Source organism: Simochromis diagramma, unplaced genomic scaffold, assembly GCF_900408965.1.
Source record: "Simochromis diagramma unplaced genomic scaffold, fSimDia1.1 OVJJ01000816.1, whole genome shotgun sequence".
NCBI lineage: Eukaryota > Metazoa > Chordata > Actinopteri > Cichliformes > Cichlidae > Simochromis > Simochromis diagramma.
The window spans coordinates 13,706,124-13,724,203 of record NW_024386908.1 but is presented as its reverse complement, the minus strand read 5'-3'; the positions used below and the strand labels follow the sequence as shown (position 1 = coordinate 13,724,203).

General features: G+C 40.0%; 1 protein-coding gene across 3 annotated transcripts in view; it reads right to left on the bottom strand.

Moving 5' to 3' along the window:
• Positions 1–429: 429 nt before the first annotated feature.
• chrm2a (cholinergic receptor, muscarinic 2a) overlaps positions 430–18,080 on the bottom strand; it is an 82,262-nt gene continuing 64,611 nt past the window's right edge. For all 3 annotated transcript variants that reach the window (XM_040035529.1, XM_040035530.1, XM_040035532.1), the window contains exon 3: positions 430–8,048. In XM_040035529.1, coding sequence (XP_039891463.1) covers positions 6,499–8,007 — 1,509 coding nt within the window. In that variant the 5' untranslated portion in view covers positions 8,008–8,048 and the 3' untranslated portion in view covers positions 430–6,498. The remainder of the gene's footprint in view (positions 8,049–18,080) is intronic.

Sequence of the window (18,080 nt, the reverse complement as noted above, 5' to 3'; positions counted from 1 at the left end):
CCACTTAATGCAGTTCATCTTACAGTGTCATAGGTAGCCAGTGATAAGAACACTCAGATTCATTGTCCAGAACAGATAATCGATCAAGAATGCATCAAAGCAAAAAATATTACCATTGTTACTGTACAGGGAGTTTCATAGTGGGGGGAGGGGGGGGGAGAATAAACGAGGGATTGTCGAGGGGAAACATTCAGAGAATAGCTATTAATCGTGTATGTACATTTCAAATATACTGCATCTGAATTACATATAATGTAATATCATATAGATATATACAATGCAAACAATAAATTTATTTTTCCTATTACAAGAGAAGCCACAAGCCACAGTGAGTGAGTACACAGTGAGCACCTACATATATAAGCAAATGAAAAATTAACACCTGAATGTACATTTAACACTTGCAGCAGGCTACTGATTGCTTTTTTAAAAAGTTGGTTTCCATTTTAAATACACGTCTTCTGACCCATGAAGTTCAGACCAGGTCATAGAACTCAAACCCTCAGCACATTAGTTTTTTTTTTTTTTACAGAACACATTTTTCCCGTGATGTTAAAATTGCAAAAAGTTGTAAAGTGTGTCTAGCAAGAGAGCAGGTGAACCACCTTTTTCTCAAGGTAAGTGTGAAGCCTTATAAATTTACAGGTGAAATCAAAATGAAACCCTTGCCTCGGAGCTTTCGGCCACACTGAAACTAGTTTTAGCTTTTGTCCCCATCCTCGGTTTCCCTTCTTGGGGATTGCTCTTTTTTTTTTTTTCCTCTTTCTGGCTGCATAAGTCATTCTTCAAATCCCCTGGAACGTTTTTCCATTGTGTAAAAGTTTGGATTCAGTCACTCAGTTCCCAAGGCAAGAATCCATTTCTTCAAATGACGCACTCCAGAAATGCACATATTTATACCTTCTACCTTTGCAGTTATATAATCTTAGAAACACAGTTTATAATATTCACATCTTTATAGATTTTTTATTAATCATTTTTTAACCCCCAAAAACCAAAAACCCTGGCTGTACACTGGTCAAATTCTAATTTGTAATACTACATTTGTACTTTGTACAATGATAAAAGGTTCAGATTTACAAAATGTGATAGAAAATGTATGTATATCATGTCTCTTCCATGGAATTCTATGTCTCAGTGAGTCTTTGGAAGCTTTTTGCTGTTGAAAGAGAAAGAAGTGATGACAAAGAAATAGGTAATCACTCTGCCTGAATCTGTCCTGATGTGCGTTATGATATTTTATCCAGTCTGATGAGTTCATGCTGAGGATGCCAGTTAGAAAAAAAATAAACCACCACACAGCAAGGTGCATGCACACACACACAGACACACACGAATGAATGATGACCCCTGATCTCAACGTAAAGACACACACATAGGTTTTGCATGTAAAAGTACAATGCCTTTGAAGACAATTTAGAATACATACATAAAGGATTGGCAGTGCACTAAAAAAGCCCACTGTGCCTGCAAACTGGTTTAGCTGTGGACATTTCTACATCATTTCAATTCTTTAGCTCGTTCAGTCAAAACAGGTGACTCCTGTTAACCTAAAACTTATAGTGATGGTAGCCCAGAGCTGGCAAAATAATATCAATAAATAAATAAAATCAGGAAGGCTGACAAACACGCTCTTTAATGTGCATCACACAGCAGCACGATCCACAACTTTCAGGCCAGACACTCTGAAGAAGCAACAGGGATTTTAGGATAAAAGAGCAATTTGTTTATGTCATTCTGGATAAGGCACTTCAAATTGCTCTGTACAATCCGGCGATATAAACTTTCAGTCTCTGAATAAAATCTCACAGCATGCACAAGCTGCTGCGTCTTCGTATCTGCTTGGTTGCACAAGACTGTTGAGATTATTCTCAGCAACGGCCCCAAGAGTGAAGCCAGAGAAACCTCAAATTTAAAGTTGTCTCTGATAAACGTTGCGTGTCACATGTACTCCTTAAAAAAGGAATGTAGCCCTTTGACATAAGCCGTATGGACAGGAGCCCAGCTAGCTCTGACGGCACAACACGATATGATGACTATTACAATATAGAGAGAGACTATGTTTATTTTGGTCATGGACATCAAGGTATGTATAAATGCATTTGAAATCACTGATAAAATGCTAAAATGCTTGAAAACAGTGAGAAACTATGAATTGCGTTTGCACGGCATGAGAATGAGATGAAATAAAAGCATAGGAGCGACAGTAAACGGTGCCGTGTCACTCTGTTTACATACAGTGGCAGGTTTGGGACCGGGACACTAAAATTCTTGCAGGAAAACCTTTGGCTGACCTGCTGAGAATGGCTGGGACTTCTCCAAACATGGTCCACCTGCGGTGTGATCCTCTAGCTTTGGATTTTGTCACTGAACAGACCCTATTCTCTCCGCCCTTTCTATGTCTCACTCAGCCCCTCTCGTAACCACGATTATCTGTTGTTTCACATGTACAAAGAACACCTTGGAGCCATCAGCTTGCTTTCTCCGTTATATGGACGGCAGCTGTACTCTTTCACTGTCACTATGTGTTGCACTTTCTCTCTGTCATAACGGTACATTCCTCACCTAACCCCCACCCACTTTGACCATTTCCAGTCAAGCCCTAATACAAGAACGTCTTTTAGTTCTCAAGTGTTTGACAACGTGGCAACAAGACCAGGATGAGTGAAATGGCTTAATGGCCCTAATGTTCAAAGTACACACGTTTGTTTTGTTGGATGCATTTTGCCCTTTTCCCGCTCCGGGAGGTGATAAACTGCCATCGCCTTCCATCAAACACCTACACAGCTGCTCAAGCTGAGACCCCTAGACCACCACTTGAGCTGTGAGCCACTTAGTCTCCTGCTGGTATCACTCAAATGACAGCTTAGCAAAGATTAGTTATTCTGGAAGGGTCTTTACTCACTTCTAAGATGTGTGACAGATGTCAGACAGACATGGCTCCACTTATCATCGAAAAGGATGGCTGCTCTGATGGACGTCTGAGTTCCTGCTGGAGGTGTTTAGATAAATATGGACCAGTTGGGGTTTTTTTTCCCCTTCTGTTGCTCAAACCTCAAAAGTAAAATTCTGAGGTGGTTTAATTTTTTTCTGTTTTACACTACTTTGCATTTCTACTGAGAACTTTAAAAGAATGACAAAACATTTTGTGCCAATATTAAAAGATAAATACATATGAACGCACCACTAAGACACGATGACCTATATCAGAGCATTATAGTTCAGGTGTCTTGGTGAAAAAGAAGATTTAGAAGATGCAGAACAAATGGAAAGATGCTGTGGGAGCCCTTGATGCCATCTTTCATGGATGCTGAAAGAAATGTGAGGATTTTCTGGGCAAGGCAGGCAATCACTTCATTGCGAATAGAGGCAGTCAGCGGGTGTTCTGTCTACGATGCAGAGTCCAGCAAAACCACTGGATCCCAGACCTGCTGAGCAGCTGCGGGAACAGTTTTGACTGTATGACACCTAAACAGTGCCATCAAGTCAATCTAACTTATGAGGGTTGCTTCAAGGAACATGGGGTGTAACATATTTCCAGATTATCTAGGCAAATTGGCCACTAGATTGTCAAATGCCTGCGAGAATGTGAAAATTGATGATTCTTTGATGAAAGGCAAATTTTAATTTGAACTAAATATCATTATTTCTAACCTTCTAATGTCTCTGAAAGTCATTTGAATAAAAATATCCATAAAAGACTGTAACTCCAAACTTTCACTACTCTCCTCTGCACTGTAATTTTGTGCTTTGACCTTCTTGTTTAATCTCTTCCCCCTATCCCCACCCGATCGTGGCAGAATGCATACTGCTGCTCGAAGTCTCAATATATATATGGACTGATTTGAAATGAACAGAGCATACATCAGTGGTGTAGTAGCTGGAAATAAGGTGATACATTGAGAAAAATGAAAGATACAATGAAATAATATATGAAAATGACTATATAAATATACATTAATATGTACATTACATTCATGGCCTTAAAAGAGTAAGAGACTATAACAGGATCAGGGTTGAGTGGAGCACTAAGTGGGGCATGGGCTTGTAGCAAGCTGAGCGTATAATGGGCAATCTTTAATCTCAAATGTAGGTGTTCCACATCGTCCCATAATCTGATCAGCCTCATGGTGAGTTTTCATTATAGGATCTGTCCCAGATTTCTCTTTAAGGAGACAGCCTTGAGTAGCTATTCGGTGCAGGCGTAATTCTTTGCAAAAAAAGCCCCCCTACCAGCCAATGTGGCAACATCCTCGTGGCAATTTCTCCTGCGTATTAATCAGATCAACTGGTGAGCGCACATTAGTATAAACGAGGATCTCGAGGCTTAAGTGATGGATGACATGTATGAGCACACAGAACATGTTGTGCTGGAAAAATATATTTTTCTCCATTTTTCATTTCATTAACACAAGTGTACGTGTGTGTGTGTATATGAGTGTGTGTGTTTATAATACTTGAACAGTAGTAAAATAAAAAAAGTCACAAAACACAAAAGGTGTAAATAGCCCTTTTTTTTAAAAAACAGAAAAATCACGAGTCTATGACCTGTGATCAGAAGTAAACTCCACTCATGGAGTGCACAGACAAACTCCGCATGTATACAGCCACACACAAGCGTACCCCACACACACACACCTAGGTCTTCGCAATCGCAATCATCATCAGTACAGTACAGAGCACGCTGTGACATCAATCCACTAATCAGCATGATCAGATGACGTCTCCCACTCAAAGTGCCTTCCCACAGACGGTAAGAAAAAACAGCTCTGAGCTCCAACCACCTGTTTCACTCACTGAGAAGGAAGTTTCATTTCAGCGGTGAATATCTTGACAGCAAAAACACATTTCTTCATAGCTGTCATGAGCGACAAAAGAGCGACTGAGCAAGCTATGCCACATTTTTAATTTATTTTTTATAGCTATTTATAGCTACTGCAGTTGGGTCTGTTTGTTTGCCTTTCAGCTACAGCCATTTAGTTATCCCTTCTAATGGTATATGACAGACTACTCTTTGAGACTACTCTTTGGCTGTGTGCAGTGACTTCCTCACACTGACAGCAAGACAAAAATCACTGCCCCGAGACAAAAACAAACAAACAACAACAACAAAAAAAAGGTAGTATCATACATAGACCCTCAGAAAACATCATGTTGTTCTTTACATCCAGTCCGATCCATTTTCTACCTCTTATCTGGATCCAGGACCGAGTGGCAGTCAACTCAAAATTGTGCAGATCTTGCTCGCCTTGGTGATTACCTTGAACCTTTCTGGGGGTCTGCAGGGCATTCCCAACCAGCTCAAGTGATTTCTTTCAATTTGAAGAAGCAAGCGCTCTACTCTAAGATCCTCCTCCTCGTTGCTGTTTGCATTTACATGTGCAGATTAAATGACAGAGCACGTTAATCAGCCATTTCCCCCTTGTTTCCATTATTTGTGCTACACTAAGCTACAGCAACTGTCTCCTGGTCCCATTTTCATCTCAACAAACATGAGCGCTAATAGTCTTCCCATCCATCACTGATGTGAACGAGCATATTTACATCCTCAATGGGGATCCATCCTCAATTAGCAGAATAATGGATTTATCTGACTGGTTCAAATTAAGTTTTGCTGTTGAGTGTTTTCAATCTTTATCAGCTGCTTCAGTGGATTTTAATTCCTTTTTTTTTTTTTAATGTACAAATTTTATTCTTAAAAAGAACAAACCAATCTTTTAAGCTCAACATTATTTCTGACTGGGATCTGTTCCTGCCAGTGTGCAAACTTGCCAAGTGCAACTTTAACATTAAAAGTCTTATGTAAGTATCATGTATTAATGGCAACTCATTCCCACAGGGGCTCATTGTTAAATGGGAACTCTTTGAGTCCTAATGTGAGTGATTGGAGGTGTCATGATGATGATCACAGAAAGAAGGCAAGCAGAGGGCCACACGTGTGCACACAAATGCAGAGCCAGCACGCACCTACTTCTGCACTCACACACATAATTACATAGTGATATTTACAGTTATCTACAGGTATCTTTTCTGAACTTCAAACTTCTGATGTTTGTAAATTCAGTCAGCCCTATTTTCCCATTTTGAAGATTTCTTGTGTTTTCTTACAGCAGAGATATTCCTCTGCTCTTTACCTTTGTTCATTTTTCATCGGATCAGTCTCACTTCCTTTTCCATGCTTTACACCCCCTTTTCTTTTTTAGGCATTCAGTAACCCTTTTTTGTTTACCTCACAACCTTTCTTATCTACACTGTTTCTGCAAAACATATCTCAATGCAACTGGCTTCAGTTGAATTTGTGTAAAGTGCTACAACCGGTTATTGAGAGAATTTGGAAAACTAATGGCTGAATGATGGCAAAGGTACTCTTGCAGTCTTTATGATGCTTACAAACCTCTTTCATAGGCACAGATACACATGTTCATGGATGACACACACAAACACACAATCATAGACACACGACTCATCCATCTGTGGTTCCTGCCAAGCGATCTGTGTTTATCTGGCTGACCTACTATTCTTATATTGGCAGAGAAGAAGATGTTTGAATGTCTTTTTAAATGTGACATTGCACAGGGCGTAGCAGGCCGGATTAATGGTGCTGTTGATATAGCATAGCCAGTAACCAATAGTCCATACTGTGTTGGGGATACAGCTAGAGCAAAACGTGTTAATAAGCACCATCACGTTGTAAGGAGTCCAAGTGGCAACAAACGCTACCAGGATGGCCATTATGGTGCGGGTAACTTTTTTCTCCCGTGACGGTGCTGCTTTCTTCTTCTTGTTTGGAGGTTGCTTAGTCATCTTCACAATCTTCCGAGCCACATGGTTCTGCCGCTCTGAGGTTGGGACAATCTCAACAGTGGCATTAGATGGTGTGTAGCAGTCACCTTTGGGCGATTTAGTCTTGATCTTAATGCATGTCAGCTTGGAGCCCCCTGCTTTGGCTCGCTGACGTGTGATTGGCTGGTTTGTCTCAAGACTGGAGTTGGCTGTGGATGGTGCTGGTTCCTCGTCCTTCTGATTGGAAGCAGCCACACTGCCAGATGTTGAGTCATTGGAGCTTTCCTTTTCCTCTCCAGGAGTACAGTTCTCCCTTGCTGCATCATCACCTTCAGTTTCTCCCTCAGCAGTGGTTGAGGAAGGCCCTTTGCCATTCTGGAGTTTTCCGTCATGTTGGTTTGCCCCATCAGCAGCATTCTGGCTTTGCGAATGCCCCGCATCTTCCCCTGGTACATTGTTGTTGTTAGATTTTGGAGTGTTGTTTCTCCTCTGGCCTGGTGAGATAGATTCAGGGATTGCTCCGGATGGCTTCCGGTTGTCCTTCTTCACACGGCTCTTGCTTGCTCTTGAGATCTGCCAGTAGAGCTGAATCATGATGATGACAGGTAGGTAAAAGGCGGCAATGGCTGTGCCAAAAGTAACAGCAGCATTGGAAAAGAACTGGATATAGCACTCCTTCTCAGGCACTGTCCGTCCACCCACAATGAACTGCCAGAAGAGAATAGCAGGCGCCCATAGGATGAAAGACAGGACCCAGGCAGCCGCAATCATCATTCCTGCCATTTTGGTGGTCCTTTTGACAGGGTAGGTGAGGGGCTTGGTGACACAGAAGTATCTATCAAAGCTTATGATGAGAAGATTCATGACAGATGCATTGCTGACAACATAGTCCAATGCTAACCACAAGTCACACACCACTGGCCCCAGGGGCCAGTAGCCAATCACTATGTAGACTGTGTACAAGTTCATCGAGCACAGTCCAATAATGAGATCAGCACATGCAAGGCTGAATAAAAAGTAGTTGTTGACAGTTTGTAAGTTCCTATTAACTTTGATGGAAAGCATGACTAGGATATTTCCAATAACTGTAACCAAACTGAGGGAACCAGCCACCAACACGATGAACACCACCTCCACAGTCTTGTAGGCGCTTTCGCTCTCTTCCACAACTTCTGTGTCATTGCCTTCAGAGGCATTCCAATATGTGAAATTGAATGCATCCATGGCATTTGGTCTTTTGTTGCCACCTCCTACTCAGATGGAACCTACAAGAGAACAAAAGAGAGAAGATTTGTAATAAGGTGCAAAGGATGACGGTGATAGCTTCAGCATTTTAGTTAGCTAAAGATTATTTTAGATGCATATACATTGTATGCACTTTATTTTTTCTTTTCAACTGTGAAAGCTGAGAAACCCACAGTAACTTATTTTTAACTTAACTTAGCAAGCCAAGTATTTTCTCACATATAGTCAAGGTACCTAATCCAAAATACATTAATATGTGCTGATTGGCACTAAATTAAAATTAAAACAGCAAATGACAGCAGCACTTATCAGCACACTTGATAAAAATACTTTCAGAATGCTACAAAAGATGCGATGCCATCTTCCAACCTGTAATGGTACAAGTAGAGCAGATGATAATCGAGATTCATTACAAAAATGTGAAAATATGCTTCTCTAAACCATCAGTATGGGCAATATGACCCTTTCTGTTTCAAACTAGCTTTTAGCCCTCCTAAAAGCAATTCATCAGATAACAGTGGCAATTTTGGCCACACACTAATTAGCTTGATAATTGGAAGCACAGGTATCAGGCACTTATATTTTTCATAATCACTGCATGAATAACATCTACCCATTAGACACCTGCCTCATTATAGAGAAAAAAAACCCAAAAGGTCCCTGAGAGGCAAAAACCTAATGCACATCAGTGACTGATGAATAATAAGATATGTAAAAATAAATCGAGGTAGGATATGAAATGAGGATATCATGATGACAGATCACCCTGTGCCAGACTGGCGACCTGTCCAGGATGCACCCTGCCTCTCCCCCCTGTGATAGCTCAAAACACGCTCCAACTCCACCATGACTTTAGTCAATTAGCGGAAAGAAGAAGATGGCTGGATGGACAGATGGATGACGACATGGTCATGGTAATAGAAATGTTCACATATAGGACTGTTTGTTTAATAAGCAAATCCTTTTTAATGCACATATAAACAAAGGATAAATAACTTTCATAAATTATTCCTTTTAAACCAATGTCTAGTACAACATAATTTTACTTCAGTCAAGAGTCAAACTCACTCTGAAACCCCTTTATGTCAACTGATCTCAGTGCCTGCTAGCTTCAGTGCATATCTCAACACATCTTTGAACATCCTAGTGGTAAAATAGAACATGCTGAACCCACATAGAGTTTAGCTCATCTTTGCTGCTGCTTCTGCAAGCTGCTTTGCAACCCCCTTACAATACAATTTCTCACTTAATGTCATGTCTGTTGTCACTGATACTTGTTCCATTTTATCTTTGAGATCTTTGTGTATGTGTATGTCAGGGAGAGGGGAGGCCTCAGGACAAAGCCATACCTCTAAATCTTAATTGCTGCAGATGATTGATAGCCATTTTTATGCCACTGTTGTGGTCCCAACTGGACTGAATTTGGTTAAACATGCAACAACATACCTGTAATGTTTTCTTTGCTATTTTTTAAAACCATGTACATATAAAAATGTATTTATTTATTAATCCCCAGTGATTAAAGCTTACTAGGTGTTAACACTTTGATGGATACACTTTCAAACTAATACCGTAATACCTAATGACTAGTTTGGGGCTTGAATTATTGTCCTTTCATGTCTTCTTCATGTGTTTCTAAACCCATATAGTAGCTAATGATGTTTTATTTAAAATTACTATTCCTTTAAACCAAGGCAGGGTTGCTGCATACATTCTTAAAAAGAGCAAGGAACTGTGTGATTATACACTACACACATCATGTTACCAAGAGTTCAATGAAAACTTTAAAAGGAATTATTGACAATTTGAGCTAGCATTTTAACTTCAAAGACATTTTCCAACTTGCATTTAAAAATTCTTTTCATACAGCGCTATAAACTTCTTTGGATTCCCAAGTGACCCACTAGTTCTCCCTTTTAATCTTAAACACTCATCGGTGTTGTAGACCTTGCTTTGATTTTAAAAGCACTGCTCAGTTCTGTGCATACTGTGCTAGAGTCTTTTGAAATTATGAGTGATGTGTCTTAAGGTGCGTCAAAATTCTTTGAGTCATTTCAGTTGCTTTTTTGCAGGTTTTATGGCACTTGGTGACCTGTTTAGTGTTTTTACGCAAACACCTTAACGTACTCAAACTTTGTTCAGCCTCTGAACTGAAGGTTCAGGTATTAGTGGTACTCTTTTGCTGTGATTTAAAAACCAACCTTAATGTTACCCAATACGTTTCTTGACATTGCAGTAAATATAAATCAAAGCATATTTGACTAAAAACTGCTAGATAAATCACCAACACATACCCCTGTCCATACAACACCTTGAATTTAATTACACAAGACAGAAAATCAAATTGTTTGTTCTTCGGGGATAAATGCCAAATCTGAAAAGTGTAGACAAACTGGAAAATCTGTCTCACTCATTTGTTTAAGAACACACACCTACAATCCTCTATCATATAAAGTAGTGTAGCTCTCTTCCAAATTTCCTTTCATTCAGCTTTCTTCAGTCTACATTTAAGCAGTCTTTACATCCAAGTTTTTTGCTTGAATACAGTTTAATGTAACAAAAGGTTAGTGACCAATCCGATCATTTCTCTGTGATGCTTCTCCAGCTTGAAAGCTGTCTTGTTCAAGACTTTGCCATTTTGGTCTAAGGTCTTTAACCGTTGAGCCCAGTGAGTAACTAGTGAACATTCACTTATCTGCTGTGCCAGAAATCCCTAATCATTGCATTAGGCATGGAGCTAAGCTTGTCTAATCCGCATAAAATGTTTAAGTCCACCGATTTACATTCAAAAACACTAACAATACAAATGGGACACACTTGTGACTTGCTTCAGCCAAGTGGATTAGAGAAGTAAAGGGGATCAGTATAGATGGTCATAGCACTGTTGAGACAGTTAACTCCCCTAGCTGCTCTTTGTCCACCTCTAGCTGCCATAAGCTATGTCCCCCACCTGAAATCTCTTCCACAACAGGGCGAAAGCTGGGCCCCTGCTAGAGTCAACTAAAAATGCACAAATCCTTTTTAAGCTCAATGTGGGCAGCCATGGTTTTCCAAAAGCAGACTTAGGGGCCCAGACTTGGTTTAAAAGCATCACTTTATTTAAAGGAAGCCATTAGACACCCCTTCCAAGGAAACCCATTTATTTACTTTAGCTTTACTGTTGTGCTTTTAGCTGAAAACCTCATTAAACATCTTTATCTTAGCTCCTTAAGAAGAATTGAGGAACATTAATAAGCCATTACTGAACAGAAGCAAGATGTTTTTGCTGTAGTGTGACTGGTAGACATACTGGCACTGCAGCCTGCTGAGCAGCAGTTCAATTGTCGTCACCTGGGGAGAGCAGCAGTGGCACTCTTAGCATAGCTATCAATCATGGAGCTTACCTGCAACTCTCAGTACTACAGTAGTCAGGTACCACTGCATCCGACAGAGCCCAATCAGAGCATGAGTGGCACCTCAGACAGATGAATATTCAGATATTTTTCACTTATTCTGTAAAGTTTTTTAAAGGATTAACATAATCAGTCACAGATGATGTAATAAAAAATAAGTTTGTTGTTTGTTGTAATTTGTGCTCTGCACCTCAGAGAATTAAATGTGTGTCAGTGGGTCCAGTAATCCTAAATTTGCCATTTTTGTTTAAATTGTTTTTATTTAAAAAAAAAAAGGTGACAAGTCAGTTGCTACCATGGGAAGACATGACTAAATGAGCTTCAGTATTGTTCTGTGTTCAGATGCTGGTATTCCTAGAGCTGGCTCACTAGAGCTGAAAATTGCGTATGCCCTCTGGGAAACAGAGAGGGCCAACCTCTCCCTTTCACGTCTTATGTCCTCACTCTGTCTCTTCTGCTGGACTCCAGGCTAGCCAGATATAACAAAAAAAAGCCCAAAGTGAAGCCAGAAACACTTAGTACATTTAACCCTAAGTTAAAGTTTCTGATTTAAAATTAATCAGAAAATAACTAATCACTTACACAATAGTTTTGCCAGAGACAGACAACAAATGTGAGCTTTCTGTCCGCATGGCTTCAACCAGAAATATATAAAAGATTGCTTCCAAATGTCCCACCATTGTAGCTGAACTTAAACTGATGCATTTGACTGCTCCTAGCGTCCAGATTTCCAGCCCCCATCTCTGAGCACTGATCCCAAGCAAATCCCAGGGCACTTGCACCCTGCTTTCTGTGATTATATGCAATTTCATTGCAGGCCCTCTCCATGGGAGCGTGCAAGGTTAGGCCTTCGTTTACTTGCTGTTTGCACAGAAGCATGACTGGAATGTAAAAACCCCGCATTGCTACAGTCCAGCTCATCCACAGGGGTACAGATTTATTTAGCCCTATTGTCAGGGGTTATACCAGTTTACTGAAAAAGACAGTTTTCAAAAAGAAAAATCACTGCTTTTTTTGCTCATCTAAGTTTAAGGATTCTTTATTTTGGGCAAAATGAGCAGACGCCTTAAAAAAAGAAACAAAAAACAAAGAGAAGTGATATAAATACAGCTTTAATAATAGGTAATATGTGAGCAGGTTAAACGGGCTCTTATCTCTTTGGAATCAGATTTTAGGTTAAGCTAAGCAGGTTTAGTTGGGATTAAACATTTTTGTTTTTTTGCCTTTTTGTAAACTAATCTTCAGTTGAGTTGTGATTCAGACAGGGATACTGACCAAGATGGGAGATACACAGAGACACAGAAATGCATACAAATATTTTTTGGGGAAAAAAACAGTCCAACAGGAAATGAAAACTGTTCTGATAACCATCAACACAACACAGCATCCCAGTGTTCTGATGAGACATGGCTACCAAACGATCCAAATCTTGAGCTGGAGTGTAATTACAAATTTGCATTCATTTCCTCAGGCCCTTTCGACTGTCTCAGGGATATCAGACTGTGAGTTATAGAACTTGACACATGCCTGTAGAGATTCAGAGTAAATATTTATACTGTGAATGATCAAAGCTATTTGCTAATCCATTTTCTGTGATTTATTGGATATTGGATCTCTGTGGTAATCCTGATAGGTAATACCATGGCAAAATCTTCCTGGATGTTGTCATGGAAAGAGACCCAGCAGATTTCTCAACAGGAAGCACCCTGTCAAAACAACTCACTATTTTCAAAAGAACAGTGGTTATACTTAACGGGTGAGTGCAGGCAAACTCTTGAGAAAGTACTCTTTGGCTCCTTTCCAGTGTTATTCTTGAAGTCTCTACCCAGATAGTCATGACCATGGCTAATGGATGGCATCACCCGTGAAACTGAGAGACAAACTTTCTTCTGACCAACACAAATTCAGTACAATACCTGTATCTGCTTGTCAGACTCAGGCTCTGCCTTAAGCCGTGTCCCCTCTGGAAGTGATTTGCTCATTGTGTATTGCTTTGTCACTGATGGTTGGGTGCTAGTAGCCATTCCAGGCTCTAGTCCAGCACTTTCTTTCAAGAAAACATCATTGGAAATATACTATTTAAGGCATAAATAGAGTTCTTCAACTCTTAACCATTTTTTTTTTTTTTTGCAATTTTTTAATTTCCTCTTGAATGATATTCCAAAGCTCTCTGTTGCTGTTGGTTGCCTTTCATTCTGCTCTCTGTCAACATGATCCCACACTCCTTCAATAAAGTTAAGGTCTGGGTTGCGGGAAAGCCAGTTCATGATTGATGGTGTTCCACTGTGTGATTTTGTGTTTTTCTATCCAGGTGTGCTTTTACTGCCGTTGGCAGTGTGTTTGGGATCATTGTCATGCTGAAAATGAAGCCACTGCCAATCAGATGCTTTCCAGATGGTACTGCATGATGGCTCTAAAAGTGACGGTACTTTTCTGCATTCATAATAACATAGATTTAGACAAGAGCCCCAACATCACTGGCTGAAATGCAGCCCCAAACTATAACAGATGCTCCACCATGTTTGACAGCTTTTGTCCTCCACTTGTCTGGTTTTCTCAATCATTTTAAGGACACACTACATGCCATCACATACAATGCCAAGATTTGAGAATGCCAAATATAATTTTATGCCTTTTCATACTTTTGTTAAATTTGGTATTTCACATAGATTCAACTAAAGAAACTAAAAAAAAAAAGTGTTTTTACAACAGGCTACTAGTAATTAAGTAAGTGCTTAAAGATACAGTTGTTTGTAAGATTTTGTAAGAATGATTCTTCTTGATATGTGTAGACTTATACCTTTGATACCTTGAGTTAGCTGTCTTTTCTCTGCTTGAATGATTCATAGGTCAGTGTTAAGTGGCTTAGATAGAAAAAAGTCCAAAAAGTTCAGAGTACAACAAAAACTTTTGAAACACCTTTAAAAAGCCTGGAGAACTATTATTCAAGGCCATTTTAATAAACTACTGCCTCCTTGGAAGCAAAATACAAATAAAAGTGTGCTGGCTCGAGACTTTTGCACAGTACTATGTTTACTACCCAGTAATGTCAATCAGCGGTGTCCTGCACTGTCATTCAAAGTCGCTTTAATCTCTGAAAATGAACAAAGCTGACGTTAGAATGTGCCCATTTGATATTGCCAGCAGTTTCACCAGTCTCTGCTTGAATATCACTGACTTTCTGTGGACGTCACACTGCGTCTAGACACTTCCTGTGTGACTGAGGCTTCACACTTAGGCTTTGAAAGGAAATACTGGGCATTACAGTATCTCAGAGAGTGGAGAGATAATTGAGCTACATTAGTGGATAACTTGGTGCTTATTTTTATATGGTCCCATTTGGCAGACATGCAAGCTGTACTCAGCTGTATAAAATTTAAATGATAGAGTTGTGCAGTGCATCAAAACTGAAACGTAACTTGAATAAGGCATTTAAACCCAGATTGCATTTTCAGCTATGTAAACCTGGCCAGTTACTGTAATATGTTGTAAATGTCAGATTCTTGTTTTTTTTTTGTTTTTTTTTTGTAAAGATAGTGTTTACATCTATCAATTACAATCACAAAAAGCATCAATGAGATCCAGAACTCACCCCCTGCGGTGCCAATAGCACATGCACTAAGTCCTGTGTTATAGAGGGATTATGTAAGTGTCTTATGATTACCTCAATACTTGACTGGTACCTCCCATCTTGGGCAGCTCTGACGAACTCTACACTAATGATATTGTTTTCAGAGCATGTGATATGTGAAAATGCATTAGGGTATTTCCCAGTTTCTCTATTCTGTATAAGGTTAATCTCTACAATAAAAGATAAAAGGGGGGATCTTAGAATCCCTCGCCATCTTGATCTTCACAACAGATCATAAGATCCTTTTGAAGCTAAACATCACAACTTCCAGGGTCATAGCAGCATGTAGCCTCTCTAACGTGATAAGATTATGATTCACTAATGGGAGTATTAAATCTTTATAAAAAAAAATGGTAGTGGCTTCTTATTAAAAGTTAGACAATAGCATTCTGCATGAGAGGATGTAATTACTGGGACAACCTCTCTTTTGCAGGTGTGACACAGCCTCTCAAACCCAGACCTCTCTAGCAGTGCTTGTGTTAAGTGGACACGAAGCAAGGGGTACTAATGGAGGGTTAACAAGCAGGAAATGACATTCAAGCAGGTGGAAAAACAAGCTGTAATAATCTGCAAACAGTCAACTACTCACAAATTCCCCGTGGAACCTGTAGGTGGCCATGTGTCACTGTGCACAAAGTGCTGGGAATGAGTTCAGAATGTACACAGGAGAATTTACTTGTCTTTCAATGCACATATTAGGAGAGCAAGAATACAGACATTGGTCACACTCCTCCCTGTCTTCTGTTTTACGGTCGTCCAAGTTTAAATCAAGTGGCTGCAGCACTCCTGTTTGATGTGTCCTGATGAATTGTCCCGAGGCTTGACAGCGAAAGGCTCACAATTATTTTACTGTGACCTTTTGATGTGCACTTCATATAAATTATGTTCATACTGATTCAGTGCAAATTATCTTCAGCACTGCGGGAATGTCATTTTAAGGTGTCCTTTATTCTGCTACCCCGCCCCCCCCTGCCTCTTCGGTGAATGCTCAAGAGATCTGTCCATAGATATTCCAGCTACTTTGCTATAGCAGCCTCGACACCATCTGTGAAAAATGACAGCGTCACGTTTGACCTCTGCTGTTGTGTTCGGAATTAACCTGACACGTTAAAGCCAAAATAAGAAGATCAACACATTTTGAAGCATGTTTTAGGCTTCTCCTGCGTGTATATTAAACCAGCCTCGAAGAACCGAGTGAACTTATTTTGAACAAATACAGGTCAATGGAAAGAGCTTTTACAGTTCTCGCTGCACATGACAGTTTCAAAGCCGTCCTGTCTGGAAAATATCACAAGCCTTCTGGGATTCAAAAACACTGGAGCTCAGCCAGTAATGAACGAACAATGTCCTCAAGCAAGCTAGGAAGGTAAGGGGGATGAGTCAATTTTCCTCCTGTCATACAAAAGAAACCCCGCAACAGCTACAACTTGATAAACACCGTCACGCTACCTACTCAAACGCTCGCTATCTTGCCTCTCGCTTCACATTAAACATTTTATTTCATACAAATAATTCACCCTCGACTGAAAAACCCCGCACCATGTATACTCTGCTGATTTGGTTTTAATTAGCAGATTTCCATATTTCTAATCATAAATGCTTCTCAAGAGTAGAGCTGTGAGCTTCTACCCCACCTAGTACAATTTCATTAGTCGGATTCTCAGTGGGGAATTTTAGGGACTTATTTTAGTGTAAGTAACATCAGATGTGTTTCCAATGTCAGCGCAAATATCCTCTCTTATCCCCACCTAAAAATACCATCATCATTATCTTTCCTAAAAAATCCAGGGCAGGCGGAAAAACAAAAAACAAACAAACAAAAAAAAAGGGGCTTGTAAGACCTTACCTCTTTTGCTTTTTCCTTTTGGAAATTGTCCCAGGTGTTAGCTAATACATGACAAACATTTTTTTACCCGGCACCAAGGACATTTGCAGCAGCTCTCAAACAAGCTATAATCAACAGACAAACATATTAACCAACATCTGGCAGGCGAGCCATTTCTCTGGTGAGATGCTTCACAACACTGGCAGCCCACAACAGCCTGCGTGTTTGTGTGAGGCTAAAGCCATGGAAGTAATAATGCAATAATGTAAAGAATAATGTACAATGATCACAATAGACATTATTCTTTCCACACTGTGCATGCAGAAATCCTTTGAGTTTGAAAAAGTGTATTGACATTGCCATTGCTTCTCCCATACAGAATATGCCCACTTTTCATTATCTAATCTGTGCCTCATGTGGGCAAAAATAGCACATCAATGAATGTTCTTGCACAATACACGCACATTCCTTTTACCACGGCTCCTCTCATGCAGACCTGCTGCAGCTGAAGCTATGACTCAGATTCAGATGTGATCCTAAGGAAAAGGAGCCACTGCTAAGCTTTGCTTAGGTAGGAGCACTGTCATGTATTTTATAAGTGGCAATGCTGTTTCTTTTCTTATTGTCGCTATTAGCTAAGAACATCTTCAGAGTTTGGTTTTTCCCCATAAGGATGACAGAAGCAACATAGAAAAGCCTGTTTCCATTCTTAGATCGCCTCTGGGACCCCCCCCCAACCCCCGTCACTGATTCTTCATAGAATGCATGATAATGAACCAACCTGCTACTGTCTCCTGGTAATTTCTGGCTCATTACCGAGTTCACATAGAGCACGGACATGGATGCAATAATCATCTCACGCAGGTGAAGCACCGGGCCTTCTTTTCACAGGCATTGTTCAATTAAATCCTGCTCATGGGTGCCAGCATTGAAAAAGCAAATAGTGCCACATTTCCTATTATTGTGATTTTAAGGGTAGGTGTTGCAGACATAATTCAATTTTTATCTACTGAAGAGCTTGAGCTTGCACGACTATGAAGAATAAAAATAAAATATAAGACAGTGTCTGCTGTAAACAAATGGAAAGGTCACCTCCTATTAACTTGGTGCAATGTTGCCTCTGAATAATGAGACCGCGTTACGCAACTAAGCTCTCAGACTTTGTATGGTGAGTACTTCTGATTGTTCCATGGGGGTCAGCGTA